Source organism: Melozone crissalis, unplaced genomic scaffold (assembly GCF_028551555.1).
Source record: "Melozone crissalis strain CALT ecotype California unplaced genomic scaffold, PUWL_Pcris_2 ptg000107l_1, whole genome shotgun sequence".
In the NCBI taxonomy this organism is placed as follows: Eukaryota; Metazoa; Chordata; class Aves; order Passeriformes; family Passerellidae; genus Melozone; species Melozone crissalis.
In genome coordinates this window covers 2,204,637-2,223,617 of record NW_026535884.1, presented here as the reverse complement: position 1 = coordinate 2,223,617, position 18,981 = coordinate 2,204,637, and the positions used below count along the sequence as shown (strand labels likewise).

The 18,981-nt window shown below is 44.8% G+C and overlaps 2 protein-coding genes across 3 annotated transcripts in view; one reads left to right on the top strand and one right to left on the bottom strand.

Annotated features, from left to right (window-relative positions):
• Window positions 1-13,965, top strand: part of PARK7 (Parkinsonism associated deglycase) — a 58,389-nt gene extending 44,424 nt beyond the window's left edge. Inside the window, exons 1-7 of one of the 2 annotated variants that reach the window (XM_054292061.1) lie at window positions 6,487-6,538; window positions 8,615-8,748; window positions 9,408-9,509; window positions 10,179-10,238; window positions 11,065-11,134; window positions 12,694-12,780; window positions 13,501-13,965. In XM_054292061.1, coding sequence (XP_054148036.1) covers window positions 8,659-8,748; window positions 9,408-9,509; window positions 10,179-10,238; window positions 11,065-11,134; window positions 12,694-12,780; window positions 13,501-13,661 — 570 coding nt within the window. In that variant the 5' untranslated portion in view covers window positions 6,487-6,538; window positions 8,615-8,658 and the 3' untranslated portion in view covers window positions 13,662-13,965. Of the gene's footprint in view, window positions 1-6,486; window positions 6,539-8,614; window positions 8,749-9,407; window positions 9,510-10,178; window positions 10,239-11,064; window positions 11,135-12,693; window positions 12,781-13,500 lie in introns of those variants that run through there. The other variant, XM_054292062.1, reaches the window with a different exon arrangement.
• Window positions 1,523-5,247, bottom strand: TNFRSF9 (TNF receptor superfamily member 9). The gene is made up of 7 exons (XM_054292060.1): window positions 5,148-5,247; window positions 4,955-5,077; window positions 4,643-4,780; window positions 4,113-4,179; window positions 3,873-4,009; window positions 3,517-3,651; window positions 1,523-1,825 (listed from the first exon to the last, which is right to left on the bottom strand). The coding sequence occupies exons 1-7, from the start codon at window positions 5,245-5,247 to the stop codon at window positions 1,701-1,703; spliced, it is 825 nt and encodes a 274-aa protein (XP_054148035.1). The 3' UTR covers window positions 1,523-1,700.
• Window positions 13,966-18,981: the final 5,016 nt, after the last annotated feature.

Sequence of the window (18,981 nt, the reverse complement as noted above, 5' to 3'; positions counted from 1 at the left end):
TCCCTGAAACAGTCCAGAACTCCAGTTTTGGTGGAAATGTGTCCTCACTGGTCACTAAACAGATTTCTGCTTCAGGTGAATGGACAAGAAGAATAAGGGGTTTGCACTTTGTTTGAAGCATTTCAAAATCTATTTCAAAATATATGCAGAATTTGCCAGCAACATGTAAAATTCCCGTTACTATCTCTTTTTTTCCAAGAAGAAAACACCAGATGTTTTGAGTTACAGGGTGTGTATATTAATTCTCTACCTTACGTTTGGGCTAGAAATTAATGACAGGCAGAAATATTCTGTCTATCTTGTTCTAAGATATAGTCAATGATGCAAAGGTCACTCTTTGATTTATAAATAGATAGCTTTATAAAACGTTTGGTGGCTTTTCATGTGTCCTGTTCATGCCTTCAAGTTTGATTTTGATGTAATGGTTGGAAGTACCAACAGAGAGAAGACTTGAGCTAGGGATAAAAATAAGAACTTAAGTCAGGTTTTTTATGGCACTTATTTTCTCACTGTATAAAACTGATTTTATATTTACTTGTACATAAGTTTATCAAAATGTGTAAGTGTGGCTTGGTGAAAAGAATCTGCTGTTGTAACCTGCTGAATGAAGAGATGGCTTGTCGTCGTTCAAATGCAAAATAGTTTTCTGTATTGAAAATCAGAGAGGGGAAAATCACCTTTAACCCACATACTGGTGGGTTTTCATTCTATTTTTTGAATAACATTTACTGAATAATAAAATATGTGAGGTTTGTGAATGGTTAAAAATGGTGCTGCGAATGCCCTGACTCAAACATGTATTTTCTTTTTTCTCAAGACCAAAGTTAACAGATATTTGATCAGAGAGACAGATACAGTGTCTGATGTTAAAATCTTTCCAACCTCAGTTCCAAAAATAGTACCACAAAGGTATCACACTTACAGCTGCAGTGTACATCAAGTTTACGTCACCCAGAAGATCAAAGCTGAATGATGTAGGGCTGAGGGTGGTGCAGTCCAGCTGCAAAGTTACAGCTATTTCTAAGTTCAAGTCAACCACAGCTTCTCTCAGTGTTTCCACTGCCTCCCTCCAGCCAACACAACAGCAGATGCTGCTGTGGCGCCTTTGCAGCTCAACATTTTCATGGCTTCTTTTCCCCTTCATGTAAGGACATGGCAGGGGTGAGGGATCTGTTTCCAGGGCTGATAGCATCAAATGAGCTCCATCTGTATTTGCAAATAAACCTCAGGACTGCTGGGTTTGAGCCAGACTTTGGGAGGATCTTTGACTCCAGACTCAAGAGGATGGCTGGTATTAAGAGATCATGAATGTCACCAGTGACTCCACAATGTGATCTCCTTTTTAGCTTCAGATCCCTTTGGAATGCATGTAAATTATGGCTCAGGTAACATTGATGATGGACCAGAAAACTATTCTGCACTTCTGTTAGAGCTTTTAAATGCAGTATTTCTTTCTACATGTAAATCAAGAACCACTTCTCAGAAATGTCCTTACTCATAGAGGAAGAAAATCAGCAAACTGTTTCAAGGGTTTTTTATTATTTTTTTAAGAAATATTAAAAAAATACCTTTTCCCCAGTGGCTAGGCTATTTACTGCCCTAACACTCAGGTGCTGACACTTACTCTATTTACATAAACAGATTCTTGTTCTGTGCTCCAAAAGAAAACTCAAATGTGGCTGACTCGGACAGTTCAATTTCTAGTTCACCAGGAGATCTCTCAATTCTGTGGATTTACCAGGATTCTGATATTCACCTTGTTCTTCCTCAGGGAAGTGGCAGCTGCAGGCATCATCTTCCTGAACTGACTGTTCAGGTGTGTGCACTGGAGAAAAAGAACAGATTCACAGAATCAATTGGGTTGGAAAAGACCTCTGAGACCATTTAGTGCAACCTTTGGCCATCCATGCTGTAAACCAGAGCTCTGAGTGCCATGTCCAGCTGTTTCTTGAACACCTCCAGGGACAGTGACTCCACCAGCTCCTGGGCAGCCCATTCCAATCGTTAACAACCTTTCTTGGGAAGAAATTCCTCCTCATCTCCATCCTGACTCTCCCCTGGTGTAGCTTAAGGCTGTGTCCTCTTGTCCTGTCACTGGGAGGAAAGGCTGATCCCCACCTGGCTACAGCCACATTTCAGGGAGGTGGAGAGGGCAGGGTCTCCCCTGATCCTTCTTTTCTCTTGACTAAACAACCCCAGTTCCCTCAGCCACTCCTCAAAGACCTTCTAGATTATTCCCCAGCTTTGCTACCCTTCTCTGGACTCATTCCAGCACCTCAATGTTTCTTGAAGTGAGGGGCCCAGAACTGGACAAATGTCCTCTTTCTCTTTCATTTATTCAGCCATCTTATTTCACCATCCCCCAGTCACAAATGCAGGATGTCAGGAAGAAAAAAAATCTTCCAGGTTATTCTATAATCTGAAATTATTCCTCTACAGCATATATATATCTGATAAAACTAATTTATCACACTTTATTTTCCCTAATTCAGCAGGGCCTGTTTGTCATGGCAATGAAAGGAAAAGCAGCATGAGGGAAATAGATTTTTGGACTGCTGTGATCTAATGTATTTAGAGTTACACTAGAAGATTCAGACCTTATCCTTAGAACAGGGGAAAAGAAGAGAAAGAGAGAGAGAACCCTTCAAAAAACTGAACAAACCAACTATAAATGACATTGAACGGAATCAGCTTCATCTTTGTGCTGAACTCTTGTGCTTGCCTGTCACCCTGATTTTTTAAGATTTTCTAAGCCTTCTGATGTTTACATTCTTGTAACAAACTTTCTCACACACTTTCTATAAATAACTTATTGTTTTGTATTCTTTTGTGGAGGACGAGAAATTTGATGGACTGTTGGTTTGTCCAGTGTCATTGGAGAGGTGGCACTGTCACCCTCCAATCCACTGTCACTTTTGGAAAACTATAAATGTTGGAGTCAGAAAATAAACTTCCCTTTTCTTCACCTTGGGAGCAGCAGTGTGAGCTTGTGTTGTTTCACATCCTATTGTGACACTTGCCCAGGAGTTATGAGCTCTCAGAGGGCAGTGCTGGATTCAGGCTGACCCTGCTCCTGTGAAGCAGCACACCCTGGCTGATGCCCCTCTCCCACTGCAGCCAGAGCTCCAAGACCCTCACTGCAGCCCCTGTGTCCTGTCTGGAGCAGAGAGAACTCCAAGGGGTTACAGCCACACAGGCCAGGAATGATGCTTGGAAGTCATAAACTGAACTGGCCTTTAACTGGGGCAGCTGAGATTTTTCATCTATCACAAACAGTCCACTTATAAGGATAAGCATGCACTTGACCTAACACCCACAGCAAATTTTCATTGCTTTCTGCAATAAAAATTCCAAAGCTGTTTTCCTTTCAGTTGCTTCTGACTTACAAAGCACCAAAAAACCCAAAGCTGTTGCAACTACCTTTGTAAGACACTTAACCTGGATTCTTGACTTCTGTCTAGTTTCAAAAAAAGCTGAAGAGCATATTTATCTTACTTTTCTTGATATTTATCTTACTTTTCTTGAAGACAGCGTGTAGTTTCTTTTTCTGCCAGACACTGAAGCAGATGCATAAAGGCAGCAAGAACATCAAGCACGACAGCCCAGCCACAGCAAGAGAAATCCTGATTGTGTCTGCCTGAACATCCTTCCCTAGGAAACAAATATTGTCTAAGAGTCTTAACAGAACAAAATTCTACTGCCCTTGAATTAGCTGAAAACTTTGTCTCCTATTCTGCTTCTGGATCAGTCTGCAACACTGGAAATGCACAGAAAAAACAATTTTTGCTTTAAGTGGAAGGTGAGTGTGCTACAGTATGTTTAAGTAGGTCATAATTCTTTACCTCCATAAGGAATATTACACAATGACTCACCTGGCACAGTGATATAAAATGGAATGTCAAGAGATGTTGTAGGTAGAGTAGTGACTAAAGTGGAATAAACTGAAGCATGATTGCAAATGACATCTTTTGCTGGAGTTCCGGGCACCAGGATTTGGTTTCTAGTGCACCTGAAGGACATTTACAGCAAAATGGGGAAAAGAAAAAAAAAAATCTTAAATTCCAGTCAAGTGTACTAGCTGTAGCATATTAACTTTTTTTTAGTTTGCTTACATTGTCCAGTTTTTACAGGAGCCATTGGGCTGATCATTAAAGGTTCCATAGCGGCAAGGCTGGCAACCTTCAACAGACAAGGACAGGTAAAATTGTACAAGATAACATTTAAAATGTAATATATGAAACATTATTTTTGCCTGCTTGTACGATGTCAGAATTACTACTTCATAAGCAGCTCTGAGTATGCAAGGCAAGTCTTTCCCTGTCAGCCACAGACCAGTACAGTATTTGGCTAAAACCCCAGTTGATTTGGCACAAGATGCCACAAACCATGCCTAGCTCCAGAGTTCTGTTTCCCTCACGCTGGCAGCCAAAGAGCTGCCATGCAAAGGGAACCAACTGGTGAAGGATTTGAGCTGTGCTAGGGCTCAGTGTGGTGGGTTTGGCTGCTCTGAGCTCACTCCACACACCATGCAGAGTGCTTAGCACTGGTGGCAGCTTTTATCTCTGGAGGTCCTTGCTCAATCTGCTTCTGCCTGGTGCAGGAAGCAGAGGGGCTTTCAGCTGCCGGGGAAAGGTGATCCTACCTTTGCTGGTGCTCTCCTGACCCACGCCACAGCTTCGGGTGCAGAAGGTGCAGCGATCATTGCCGCAGCCATAGCCCTCCTTGCACGTGCATTCAGCATCGCTTGTTGAGGAGCAATTTTTCAAATACCGAAACGGTCCTGCAAGGGGAAAAGCAATTTTAGCTTATAGCATGGACCTTTGCTCTCACAAGAACCAGGCTGGCGGCTCCAGCGTTATTTGGCCAAAGGCACATCCCTCGCCGGGCAGGTGCCACCCGGGCACGCCGTTGCCACGGGAGGTCACAGCAGGGCTGGTGGCATCGCCGCCGATACCTTCGCACCGCCGACACATCCTGCAGCCGCCGCTTCCCGCCGCGCTGGAGAAGGTGCCGGCCGGGCAGGGCTTGCACGGCGCGCCCGCTCCCCGTGCGCAGTCGGCGCTCTTTACGAAGGTACCTGCGGGGCGAGACACGGCGGTCACACGGGCCGGGACACGGCCGTCACCGCACCCCGGCACGGCCCTTACCCGCCGGGCAGTGAGCGCCGCAGGGCAGCGCGGCCGCGGCTCCCGGGCTCAGCGCCAGCGCCAGCAGCGCCGCGGGCAGCAGCGCCCGGCCCGGAGCCATGGGTCGGAGCGGGTCGGAGCGGGGACTGCGCGCGGGACACCCGGCACCGGCCCTTAGCCACCGCCCCCGGGGGGCCTGGCTGCGTCATGCCGGGGGCGGCGGGGAATCCCCGGCCCGGCGGGACTTTCCGGACCCTCTCAGAGGCGCGACCCCTCAGTTCTGCCGGGCAGCGCCCGCAGAGCTCTCTCAGCGATGCCGGTCAGCGGTCGCCCTTTTCACCACCGGGGCTTCCCGGTGAGTGCGGCGTGGAATCCCCGGGAGGTGAGAGGCGAGAGGCGGGGCCGGCAGCCGCAGCCGTGCCGGGGATGCTGAGCGCACATGGGCACCGCGGGGACACGCGGGGGGCGCCGCGCCCCGGCCGGCAGCCTGTGGAGCTCCCGCCCGCCGGCACGGGAACGGCGCGGCCCCGCCCCCTGCGGCCGCTCACAGCCAATCCCCGAGCCTGGTCCCGCCCACTGCACATCCCCGCAGCCAATCCCTGAGCGCAGTTCTGTCCCACAGCCGGGCCCGGAGCGCGGGCAGGAGCAGAGATGGTGAACGCTGGATGCAGAGTTATAACTGAGAAGCGAACGTATGGTCCGTGTGTGTGTGCCCTGCCTGTGTGTGCCGGCACACAGGCAGAAAGAGCAAGGATCAGCCTGTCCAGGTTCTGAGCGGAGTCCGCTGTGGGCAGCGCACAAAGCGCCCCGTAGCGGGAGCTGAACCCCGCACGGATCCCAGCAGAGCCCTCAGCGGTCCTTCCCTATCACCGGCTCTCCTCCCCTGGACTTGAGCTGCTCTGCCGGTGCTCTCGTGAGCTCAGAACCAGACCGGGCCTGCCAGCACCTGCGAGCAGGCTTTTACACAGCAGGGCTTTGCAGTCCTAAAGATGCTCGCTAACAGCTCTGTCTGTCCTTCAAAACACCGAAACTCCTTAAAACCAGGGGCAGCATCATCCCTGAGCCACAGGCATTCCCTGGCAAACAAGTGTCGGGCAGACGCTTCGGGCAGAGGGCGGAGAAGAGCAAGGCTTGGTCCGTGAGGGGCTGCCTGAGGGGCGGCAGCGGCAGCAGCAGCAGTAGCGGCAGCAGCAGCAGTAGCGGCAGCAGCAGCTCGGTTTGCGGTCGCGCCGCCGTAGGAGGTGACCCTTGTCACGGTGCGGGCACCGGAGCGCCCTCCGCGTTCCGAGAGCCCGTGAGAAAAGCGGAGCGTGCCGGCAGCGCGGGGGAGCGGCGGGGCGAGGCCGGGGCGGAGCGCGGGCGGTGCCGGGGCCGGGGCGGAGCGCCCCAGAGCCGCCCGCGGCACCGCTGAGGTGAGTTGTGGCCGCCGCCGCTGCGCTTGCCGCGGGCCCGGCCCGGAGAGCCCTGCCGGGCGGGGGTGTCGGTGTGGATGTGGGTGGAGGGTTCGGTAGCCGGGCCGGGCGGGGTTGCGGTGCCCAGGCGACCGCGTTGCAGGGCCCAAAGCCTGCCCTGCCCGTGAGGAGGCCTCGGTCCATGCCCGGGCCCGGCCCGTGCCGTCCCTGCCGCGGGGAATGGCGCCATGTCCCACACGAACTGACGGGAATGGCGCCGTGTCCCACATGAACTGAGGGGAACGCGCGGCCTTTCCACCCCGCTGCGCCTTCAGCCCTGCCCTGCCTGTAGATAGCGGCTCTGTGCTCGGAGCACTGCAGGGTGTGATTGCTTTTAAAGCCACCCTGCTTGGAGTTTGTGATTCACCATCTCCAGAAGGGCTCGTGTACCCACGCAGGGCTGTGCCTTTGGCTGAGGGGTTTGAGGCGCCCTCAGCTGCACTGAGGAGCAAATAGGGGACTGGCATTTACTATGTGTAGGTAGATTGTTAAATGAAGTTGTTAGGTCTGTGTAACTTAGTCCTACCTTCTCAAAAACTGTCTTTCCGTAGTAGTGGGACAGCTATTTACATATGCACCCACGTGAAGAACTGTACTAATGCTCAAGAATTGTACAGTCAATATATAAAGGCACTATGGAGAGACTGCATTTTGCAAAACTAGGAGAAAGAGTAAATGTGCCTGTTTTCATCTAAAGAATTAATGAAAGGGATGCAAACTGTGATCTAGATATTTTTCTTCAATAAAAAGCAAGTGCAGCATTTCTGCATGGTGGCTATTCAGGTAGTTTTTTGCTAGTCATATTCATATGAAAATTGTGCAGAATAAATATGTTCCTTCAAGCTATTAAGAAGCTCTAGGTTGTTCTGGAGTTATTGCTAATACCTGAGATTTGGGTGTACTTGATCAGTGGGCTTTGCAGTGACAGTGCATAAAGCTGCCCTAAAAGTAGGATATGACACAGTGAATTATTCTGTTTGGGCTGGTTCAGCATGCTGTGGGATGTTGTGCTGTATATTACTGCATCCTAGAAATAATTCTAAAGGAGGCCACCAGTAGGGAGAAAACATAAAAACAGATGAAGTTAAAGCAGGGGGAGGATTTTATGTAGGTACCTAAATGTGCATCACATTTTATGAAGAACTCCCAGGTACTGTGTGCAGTTCTAGATGGAAGGTCCCTGCATAGCACAGAAATCTCTGTCTTACCAGAGTAGTAACCCATGAAATGCCTCCTCACATCACAGAGGCTTTCACAGCCTTCTCTCAGACCTGTATGAGTTAGTGGTTATTTTATATGATGTAAAGTTATTTTAACTTAACCTTCAAATGGAAACTTGGCCATTCACCTCAACTTGAATTTAAAAGTTTTAAAAAAAAAGTCTTAAGCCTGGTTTGTTCCATTTGCTAGGTTCTGTGGTCTGCTCCCCCATCACACGTGTGCACATGTGTTTCATCCCCCACAAAGTTGCAAAATAACCCAGAAAATCTGTTGGTGAGATTTTGCAGGGGCACTGCTCGACTCACTGTTAAGTCACAGGAAACTCCTCATGCAGCATGCTGGGTGGAAACTAAAAACCAGACATGAGGTCAAAGCCTGTGCAAGCCCTTTTTGTCAGTGCTGGCCTGGGTGGGAGTCAATAATCTCGGAAAGAGTGAGGGTGTGCAAATTGAAAACGGCTCTGCCACCCACCCTGAACCCCTCTCTGTTAGACACAGGTTATGATTAAGGTCTTGATTAGGCCAGGCTGTTTCCTCTCCTGATGCTGATGTGCTGTGCCTCCCATTGCCCAATATTTTAATATCATAATGCATTCTTTCTAAAAAGCTCCTTAGTTAAACAGCATGGTTATGAATATTGATTTAAATGAATATTATGAATATTGATTTAAGTGAATATTGATTTAAATGAATTTTCTGAATATTGATTGAATTTTGAGGTGGTTTAAATGAAAGAACATGCAAAAGTACAAATTACTGTTCAGTTTCAGCATAAGGGGATTTGCCTTCTAACCACATTATCTTTTATCCTCCTCAGCCCTTTCCTTCACAACCACCTCTCTAATAGCAGCCCCTCAAGACATGGCCTCCAAGAGAGCATTGGTGATCCTGGCTAAAGGGGCAGAGGAGATGGAAACTGTAATCCCCACTGATGTTATGAGAAGAGCTGGGGTGAGTATGAGGCAGTGAATAATCTGGTCAAGGGGAAATCATTGCTTCAAGCTGAGGTTCATTTCCTGGAATTCAGTGTGTGGTCTGTGAAGTAAAAATTTACCCTCATCATCTTACTGCTTAGCAAATACTTGTGTCATGCTGACATTTGTTGGTAACCTTTAAAAATACCAAAATCTGATGTGAACTAGAGCAAATATTTCAAGTAAATCCTACTCTGTCAGAAAACACAGCTACCTCCATGTGTAGTAACTGGAAGTGCCTCTGTTGTAGGGGTCTGGAAACCTCAGTACATTACAGCTCATGACACTGCTTAACTGAATTCCAAAAGTAGCTCAAGAAAAGCTATTTACTACAGTTCTGGCTGTTGGGATTCCTTAAGTTGTTTGTTACTCTTGTAGTTGTAGTAGCACACTGTTATCTCATTAGAAATGAAAATAATACTTTAAATAAACACACAACTTCACTTATATAGAAATGACTGAAATAAAAATTACCTTCTCCCACCACTTTGTCATTCCATCACTGTGCTCCCCATTTTGGCTGTCAGAAGAGGAACAAGCTCTCAGTACAGCTTTGCTTGCACTACTTAAGAACTAACATATAAGAAAAATGCCCTGAATTTTTGTTTTATAATAATATATTTGTTCTCCTGTTAGATCAAGGTGACTGTTGCAGGCCTGACAGGAAAAGAACCAGTGCAGTGCAGTCGAGATGTCTTCATTTGTCCTGATGCCAGTCTTGAAGATGCCAGAAAAGAGGTTGGTCAGCATCCTTCTCTGATATAAATAATGGTCAGCATAGCCTCTCTCACAGTTTCTGAGGTAACTCCTGAGAAGTTCACCAAATTTCCCAACATTGACCAAAAGTCTGAGGTGAATTTGGAAAGCTTATGCATTACCTTTGGGCATATGTTGCATGTTGTGTTAACTCTGTGTAGCAGTGAATTACAGAGCTGTACAATCAGACAGATTTCTTAATTCTGCCTAAGTATTTGAGTTTTGCAAAGGGCCAGTCACAGAGCTTCATTTTTCCTGTTACTTGGCTCAACAAAATACTGTGATTTGGGCCAACTCAAAGTTCTGATGGAAAGCTAAATAATGTTATAGTTAGCACTGTACAGTAAGGTTGGAGCAAAACCACTTTTCTTTACAACATAAGAGCTGTCACTTGCTGAAGCTTTTAAGTGCACTGGGGTTAAAAGTCAGTTCTGTGAGAGACTTAATTGATAATAGGCTTTTCCTGGAACAGGAAATAGTATTTTTGTCAAAATTGGAACTGGTTTTCTGATCATAAAGTGTTGTTCAGTGGAAGAAAAGATTGATTTCCACTTGAATCAGCTGCAGTGGTCTTCAAACAGGGTAATGTATGTAAAGAGTGGAATGTGTGTGTCAGCCTCTGTTCAACAGAACAGTTTTATCTTTGTTTAGGGGCCTTATGATGTTGTGGTCCTGCCTGGAGGGAACCTTGGGGCTCAAAACTTGTCTGAGGTAAAGTTCTGGCATTTTATAAATTCATGGGCATTCTCACGAGTAGTGGGGTGATCAGCATTGTTTGGTAATCCTGCATATTCAGTTCAGCATCTAGAAATTCTCTTCTGAATGAATCAGTAAACTAATTGTTAATGGTCTGAAGCCTTCTTGTGATTATTTAGGTGGGACAGCTGGGTAAGTTCTTGGCCATGAGTACCCAGTAAAACAGAATAAAAATGGAGAGAATATAACAGAATAAAAATGTTGTGCTTTATGGGAAGATCTCTGTTCATATTCATATGAAGATGAGACAGTTGCAAATGAAGATTGATTGCTGAGACACAAAACTGTCCAAACCCAAATTCTGCTCCCTTTTAGAACTGTGTCTGGGATAGTATGAATTCCTTGTGAAAGGCAGGCAGACAAATTGATCTATCAAATAGGGTTTAGGTGGTGTCACAGAGTTTGTAAGCCATGGAGTATGAGACAAATATCCCATATAAATTTTCTTAAGAATCATAGAGACTGACTGGAGGTATCTTATGAATAGTATTTTCTGTTGGTTCTGTATTTTCAAACAACTTTTTATGACCATGAGTTGATCAGCTTTCATATGGGTCAAGTACTTCCTTGCAGTTCCTTCTGATTTCCTTCCTCTTTCCTTCTGGGGCAAGCATGTTTTGGTTTCAGTTTTTCTCCTTTTTATGTTCTCATTGCTCTCTGTCCTGGGGCAGGGAGAAAAAATTCCAGTTGGTTTTCTGTACAAAACATGTTCATGAAATTTCAGTGAAAACTGTTTCAAATAACAACTCCAAGCAATGACTTGTGATGTTTCTCCATGCAGTCTGCTGCTGTGAAAGACATTTTGAAGGACCAGGAAAGCAGAAAAGGCCTGATTGCTGCAATATGTGCAGGTGGGTTAACAAAGTGTCTTGCTTTCTAAAGCATTTGGATATTTTGAAGGAGGATGAAGAGTTTCCTGTCTTAGAAATCTGTGTTCCTGTAATTTAGTACCAGGAATTTGTGCCTGAATATATATTTTTTAAATTTTTTTTAATATATATATATCTTTCAGCATCTGATTTTTTTTGTAAATTTAATACAGAGGAATCTCTAAAATAATTGTGAACATTTATCCTGCAAGTTCAGGTTGTTACCTAGTTCCTTCCAATCAGCTGTGATACTGTCTTTAAAATAAAAAGTGAAATGTAGTGTGCTAGGATTTTTTTTTTTAAGTGTGTGTTTATTCTGATGATCTTGCTGCAAGTGTACAGCACTGGCAGAATGTCATTGCTGTAAATTTATCTCACATAACCACTCCTGCCCTTTAGCTTCAGAAAGAAGGCCAGAAATATAGAATTACAGTCTCACCCTTCCTGAGCTGCAGCAAAAAATGGACTTGCTTTGAGGAGAGGGTTCTCTGCTTAGATATTCTGCACAACTTGGTATCCAGATCATGAACTTTGTGAGATTTGTGTTTTAAAAAGCAAGGTGAAAAATTGCCAATACTGAAATTGCCAATACTGCAAGTGAAGGCTGGTCTAGGGAGCTGAAGCTGAGAGTGAGGGGAGAGATGATGAATGCATAAAAGGCAGTCAGAATGTGTTCCAGGAGGGGATTTTCAGTTTTTTATTTAGGTACATTGCTGCAGGGGTTTTCTGCTTTTCTTCCTCATTTAGGTGCTGGGCACACAGAGCTGTGAACATTCCTCAGCTTGGCAGTGATGCTCTTGTGCTGCTTTATCTGTGTCTCTTGCAGAACAATCCAAATTCATATCTGCCCAGTAGAGGCCTTTGCTTGTAAGCAGGATGATTCTTAGAGCTCATTCCAACTGAACACAAAAGAGGTTATTTCCTGTACTAAATCCAGAATTAAACAAATTAACAGAAATGAAACTCATGTCATACAAATCCTGCCTTCAGTTTCTTTTGGAGTTCCCATAAGGATTTCCTGACAGATGACTTAGCACTTCTTGACACAAATTCTTCACTCAATTCAGGGTAAGGAGGAAGTATGAAAAGAAAAGAGAAACTCTTGGAACCAAAAATGGAATAGTTAGTCCATGATCTGTCCAAAATACTGCTTGGCACACAACTGCAGCATGTAGAGACTTGCTCAAATGAAATCCTATCTGTTAAGTTTTAATTCAAGGTTTAACAAGTTTGTAAAGTAATTGTAGGTAATTAATGTTCAGATTGAAATGCAGGCCTTTTGTTTCTTAATATCAAGCAGTTTTAAATAAAATGTCTGGAATTTCTTCACTCCTTCAAAGGCAGCACAGTCATGGGTGGGACATCAGTGTGAACTGTAATATGAGAGCTTTTTGCTTCAGAGGTTGGGCTGGCATCAGTGTTTATAAAAAGTAGTCTGTGCCCAGTGAGCTTTGCCCCCTGGGGGTCCCAGTGCCCAAATGTCTGTTCTGTCACTGCAGCAGAAGGCAATTCCTCACTGGTGCAACTCTGTGTTCTTACAGGTCCTACTGCCCTTCTGGCCCATGGCATTGGGTATGGAAGCAAAGTCACAACACATCCTCTGGCCAAAGACAAAATGATGAATGGGGGTATGTTTCTGTCCAAATCCTTCTCAGATATTTTAATTTATTTTTCTTACCTGAACCCACAATTTAAAAAAGAAGAATAGCTTTTTTTTCCTTGCTCTTCTCTCTGAATTGAGCCTATACCACCAGAAAATAGAGGGCTGCACTAACACTGATCCTTGGGGGAATCCTGCTGCTGCTGTCATGTTAGGAGCATTTATTGCCTTATCCTCTTGAGTCTGAGCTACCTCTTGCCCCTTTGGTTCTTTGCCTCAGTGGTCCCAGCAGCAAACTCTGGGAGTATTTTTCCTGCTCTCCTGTGAGTGATGCTTTGGTTCTGTGGCAGCTGATGGCTCCACACTTCTTTCTCCAGCCTAAGGGAGGGAATGTGAAACACTGAGGGTCGTTCTGTGAGCATTAATGAGGCTAGAGGGGAGCAGATGGGTTCCCCCAATATCTTCTGCATGCACTTGGAATACAAGAAATTTGTGAACAGCTCCACAAAAGCAGACTTCCAGAAGTAACCTCATGACAGGCTCAGCGAGAGCTTTTTGAGGAGCTTTTAGAATCAGAGGGGCATTCCCACAACCTGGGGGCCCTGAGGACAGCAGGCAGGGATGAGGTGCTCAGAGGCAGTGCTGGGGTCCTTGTGGCCTCTGTGGCTCTGTGGAGGAGGCAGTGCTGAGTCCTTGTGGCACTGTGGAGGACACTGGACCCTGACCTTGCTGCTGTTGTGTCCCCAAGCACACTACTCGTACTCGGAGAGCCGCGTGGAGAAGGACGGGAACATCCTCACCAGCCGTGGGCCTGGCACCAGCTTTGAGTTTGGCTTGGCCATCGTGGAAACTCTGCTGGGCAAGGAAGTGGCTGAACAGGTGAAGGCACCTCTAATACTGAAAGATTGAAATCCTGGTGTGGGAGAGGCACTAGGAGAAATTTAGATAGAGAGAGTTTTATCCTTTGTAGAATAACTGTAATGTGCACTGTTGTAAATACACTTTAATTGTGGGTGAAATTAGTAACTGTACTTACCTGAACTGGGATACCTTAACAAACCAAAGGTCTTCATTTCTGGAAAAACATCCTGTTAGCAAAAAGCTCTATCACAAAAAAGCAGCCAGCATCTAATAATCCTAGTTAGTTCTTGGATGGCATTTAAAAATCACATGGAAAAATGTTTGCTGAGTAAATAAAAATAGAGCATCCCTACTGGTGTGTTGTTCCTTTCTGTGTTCTCTCCCAAGCCAGACCCATGAAACCTTTTTACCACCATGTACTACTTAAAACAACATCTGTTTAGATTCTCACACAGTTCTTCTGAAGTCTGAGCTGGAATGAGAAGGTGGCCAAGCCCTGGAACAAGCTCCCTAGGGAGGTGTCATGACCCCAGGCCTGCTAGCATGCATGAAGTGTTTGGACAGCACTTCTCACAACACGTGTCCTGCCTCTTTGGTCTAACTTTTAGGCTGCCCTGTGTGGAGTCAGGAATTGGTTTTGATGACCTTCATGAGTCTCTTCCAACTCAGGATGTTCTCTGATTTCATGACATAGATTATTAAGTTGTAACTTAGAATTAGTTTAAAAAATCTTCAATTTCTTGTGTACAAATAAGGCAAATAATTAGTATTAATTTTCCAACATTTAGTATTGGAACTAAATTAAAAGTGTGAATTTACATACCTTGTCAAGCACCCCAGAGTTCCTGCAGGTTGAACATGATACCTTGAAATTTGTTTTCTGCATTCAATGATTGCAGATCCCTTGAGCTATTTGGGCAGCTAATAATTAGTGTAAAACATGAAGTTTGGATTTGGTAGAATGCCACCAGTAGCAGTGCTTGTTTCTGCTACAAGCCTGGCTTAAGAGAGCCTTTGTCAGTTTGGAGGAGTTGCAGGACAGGTCTCTGGAGGAAGTGCTGGAGCTCTATTCCCATGAGAATTAAGAACTTGGCATCAATTTCCATCTTTGCTACCTTCCATTCCCCAAATCATTCTGGTGTTCCCTGGCTCTGTCAGCAGTCATGCCTAAGGATGGCACCTCACTGGACTCTGAAGTTACCTCAGCATCTGGAGATCTGGTTCTGCTTTCATCTGAAGTGCACAGTCTGAACTTTAGAAAATTACTGCACAGGAGCCTCTGTGATTGCTTATTTTAATGGGAAACAAGTTCATTCTCAATTACTGCATTTTGGTAATGAAATACATGGATACTTTTGCAAATTTAGAATTAAGAAATGTCTGTGTTGGTAATAACTACTGGAAGAACTGCTTCAACTCTATGCTCTGTCTCTTAATTTGTTTAGGAAATATTTCATATGTTTCTCTAGCTTTGAAATATGCTCAAGATATGCAAAAGTTGTAATCTATGTAAGATTTTACAAGTTTGTGTGGTAAATCTCCACATCTAACTGGTATTGCCATGCAAATGTAAACCAAATGATGGAAAGAGTCTTTGTCCTAGAACCTGGAATAATTACTTGCCTTGTAAATGGGCATAATTCAGAATACAGGAAAAGCTCTGCATTCCTGGGTGGCAGCACTGCTTTGCAACATTAGAAGGAAAATATTTCCATGCTTGTATTGTTTTTAGTCTTGCAGAAATATTTTAATACAAAGCATTAGCAAAGTGGCCATAAATTTGATTATAATTCTTTTTTTCTCCAAGGCTGAGGGAGTTCAACTTAGAGAAATGAGGTTTTCAGTGTGTATATTTGGGCTTTCCCACTCCCATTAAAATGGTAATAGGAAAAACACTCAGAAAAATGAGCCTAGAGCCCATGGATGTGTCTGCTTAACTTGCAGATTCTTCAGCAAAAGACTTGGTAAATAAAATATTGTAGTGCTGCTTGCATCACAGTTACCTTCATACAGCTGACCCTGTTCTCAACCTTTTACATTGCAGATGTCCAGCAAACATGAATTACTTGGGTTCTCTTTCTGTGTCATTATCAGTTAGGGTAAGTAAGTGTATGAACTAAGGTTAGGCTCATTTTCCTCTTAGGGTAAGTGTTACGAAGGGATTTGCTGATTCAAGGGAAAAAAAGTTACTTCCAGTTAGCAAAATGCTTTTTTTCTGACATTTCAGTGTCTCTTTTCATAAAATCCTCTTTTACCTGCTGCTGAAAGATGAGCTGAGGTACTTTCCTGCTCATTGTTTTGTGTACACTTGAAACTTTCTGCCTTTTTATTATTGGCAAGCTTTGGTTTTAGAACCTGTGGTAATTTGGTATCTGCTGCCACTGAGCCCAGCTTAAACTGAAGGGAATGCATCCACTCTTCTCTAACATTCAGTATTTTGTTCCCTGGCAGCTGGAGGGTTTGGGGTTTTTTTTCCCTGATGAGCAAGCTGCCAGTTGGCATCTGCTCTATGCCTCAGATCATCTCTCAAGAATAATGTGGGGTTTTTTTCTCCTGATTCTGCTTGTTCTGTGGGCTTGAATGCTTCATTGAGAATGAGTTCTCTGAGGGAATTGAGAAGTATTAAATGGCTTAGGAGCAGGAATGCACACAAGGGGGCATAGATGCTGGAGCCATCAGTGAATACTTGCAGTGATGGGAAATATTTTCATTTAGACTGACAAGCCTCTAACTGAAGAAGAGGCAGAAGAAAGGTGAAGAGTCTGGTTTTGTTGCAGTTCTTAGCAAGTTTCTTTCCAAAAGGGGAAGGTGAGGTGCACAGCACTGTGAGCAGGAACAAATCCTGTCTCAGGAATGTGTCCCTCTCAGCAACAGGGGAGGGATGCTTTTCTAGAGAGACAAAGGTTTTACTTTTAGAATGGGGTGGAGACAAGCAGAACCATAATGGATACAAACCAGCCTGCTCACTAGTACTTAAAGCTGTAAAAGCACACAAGGGAATAAGCTTCATCCAGTAATTACAAGCCTTGGGCAGCTTGCTTGCCATTTATGTGTATGCTTACCATTTGGTATGAAGCCCACAGTGACTGTCAGAGCAAAAAATGGTTACTTAATCTGATTATTTTGGGGTTTTTTCAACAAAAAGATGCATCATGATGCAAACATAAGCAGTGATCCCAAAATGATAAAAAGTACCTGTCTTCCAGCAGCCTGCATGACCCATGACTTGGTTGGAAAGATAAATATGTGACAGAAAAGTAGGAAGGTGTCAACTACAGAAATAATCCCTAGCACTGTATCCATGCTGTCATTCATATTTTCATACTCTACCTTCAGAAGAAAGGATGTGTTGCTGTTATGTGGAAACTGCATTTTAGTGGGGCATGGGGAGCAACATTTGAAGCTTGAAAAATAAGCAACAAAACCCTGGGTGAATTAATTTGAATTAATTAATTGTTGCCCGAAATTGTAGATAATCTTTCAGCATGTTTAGAATGTGGTCTTGCATGTGGTATGGAAAGAAAGGAAAATATGTAAAATGGGAGCAGATGTGCCTCCCTGCTGCCCTGGCTTGTCAGCTGACAGCTCTGACAGCACTCCCTGCTCTGAGCTTCAATGGATGTTCTGCAGCTCCTGCAGCATCATCCCTTGGCAGGAAATCAAAACCTTTCTGGAAAGAGCAGCAAAAAGGCACAGGTTGTCCTTGCTGACACAATTTATCTTTTCCTGCCACCTCTTGAGCAGCATCCAGGGATGCAGGGGCAGGGAGCAGCTGTGGGAATCCCTGCACTGGTGCTGCCTCAGACCCAGCTCCTTCACTCAGCACGTGTCCTGTGTGGAAGGCATCACAGGGCACCTCACCCTTGTCTTCAGGAGCATCTGTGGGCACCTGGCAGAGCTCTCTGTGCAGAGCAGGCCCAGCCACACAGCCCAGAGGGGAGGGAATGAGCCCAGGTCTCCTGAGTGCACCCACACTACATTATTATTTAGGGACTGTGTGGAGGGATAGAATGTAAGAAAATAAAGATAGTGCAGAAGGTCTCACACCTGAGGAGTTGCAGCTGCACTAATCACCAAAGATTAGGAACAGGCCTGCCCTTAACAGGCCACAGCTGTGTCCTATAAGAAGAAAAGTACTACAAAAGAGTGGGTTAGCTGGGTGAGGAGAGAGTTGGAGTTTGTTGGCTGTGCTTTGAAGGAGATGGAGTCAGTGCTGTGAGGAGTTGCCCATGAGATATCACCCAGAAGGTATGGAACTTTTGCAATAAGATGACAACAGGACTAGGCAGCATTTCTGGCTTGTATTTTTGTGGCCATGCTTTGGGAAGCAGTGCTGGCACACATGATAGGCTCCAGAACTGAGTCCAGACTTGGGAAAAGCAGGATCCTGTGTTTTGGTAACACAACTCTGCCATGTTGCTGAGGGGTACTGAGGCTGCTCTGGGTGGTGCAGCAGTCAGGGTTGCAGTGCTCTGTGTCACACTCAGTCTCTGTAGCAGCTCTAAGAGCCTTTCTGCTCTGTACAAGATTATTCTGTGTGCTAGAAGGCATCACAGATTGAGAGGAAGCTTTTATACTTGGGCTTGTTCATTTGCTTTACTTCATTCAACAGCTTTTAATTATAGCCTTTGTACAACCTTGAATAATTCCTCCCTATACAGGGTTTATGGCCCTCCAAGTCATGTAGATACTTCTGTACCTTTACAATTTAATTCAAGGCCATTCCACTAATGGTAGAGAGGAAGAAGAAAAGTTTTCTGAGGATCTCATGCAAGCACTTGTATTCTAAAGAGCAGAGTTGGGTTTAGTGAGACTTGTGTAATATTCTTAACACTAAAGTCTTCCTCAGCTGATGGAGGTTTCCCAGCAGGAATGGGGACATTTCTGTGCAAGTCCTTCTGATTTCTGGATATTGATGGTGTAATTATTTTTACAGCACCTGTGAGCCAAAGACAGAACTTGGCTGCAGTTTTGCTGCTCTTGCTCCCTGACTGCCAGTCCCACTGTGTTGATTCCTGGAGAATATGGGGTTTGGTGCTGGGCAATCCAGCATCATCTGCTGCCTCTAAACCTGGCAACAAGGATCATTCCTGCACTGCAGTTTAGTTGGAATCACTTTGGTTCTTAAAGGCTCTGTTCAGGGCTTTTGCTGCTTGAATTTAGGATTTTCAGAATTTCTGTACTACAAACAGGCTTTTTTCTATTTTATTGAGGTTCTTACAGTTACAGCTCTTCTCTAATCTAGGTGTTTGGTTTCTCTGTTCTGTTCCAATGAATTATGCTGTCATAATGGTCTCTGTCATTTCAGAACCACTTTTTAAAGTTGCACACATTCTGCTCTAAGTAATGTCAACTCTGGGAGCTGCCT

What these genes read in the sequence shown, in the direction of transcription:
- TNFRSF9 (XM_054292060.1), bottom strand. Translation starts at nt 5,247, where the DNA reads ATGGCTCCGGGCCGGGCGCTGCTGCCCGCGGCGCTGCTGGCGCTGGCG. An exon ending in GATGTGTCGGCGGTGCGAAG is followed by an intron (nt 4,781 to 4,954) that starts GTATCGGCGGCG and finishes TTCCCCTTGCAG; the next exon opens with GACCGTTTCGGTATTTGAAA. An exon ending in TCAGGAGAGCACCAGCAAAG is followed by an intron (nt 4,180 to 4,642) that starts GTAGGATCACCT and finishes TGTCTGTTGAAG; the next exon opens with GTTGCCAGCCTTGCCGCTAT.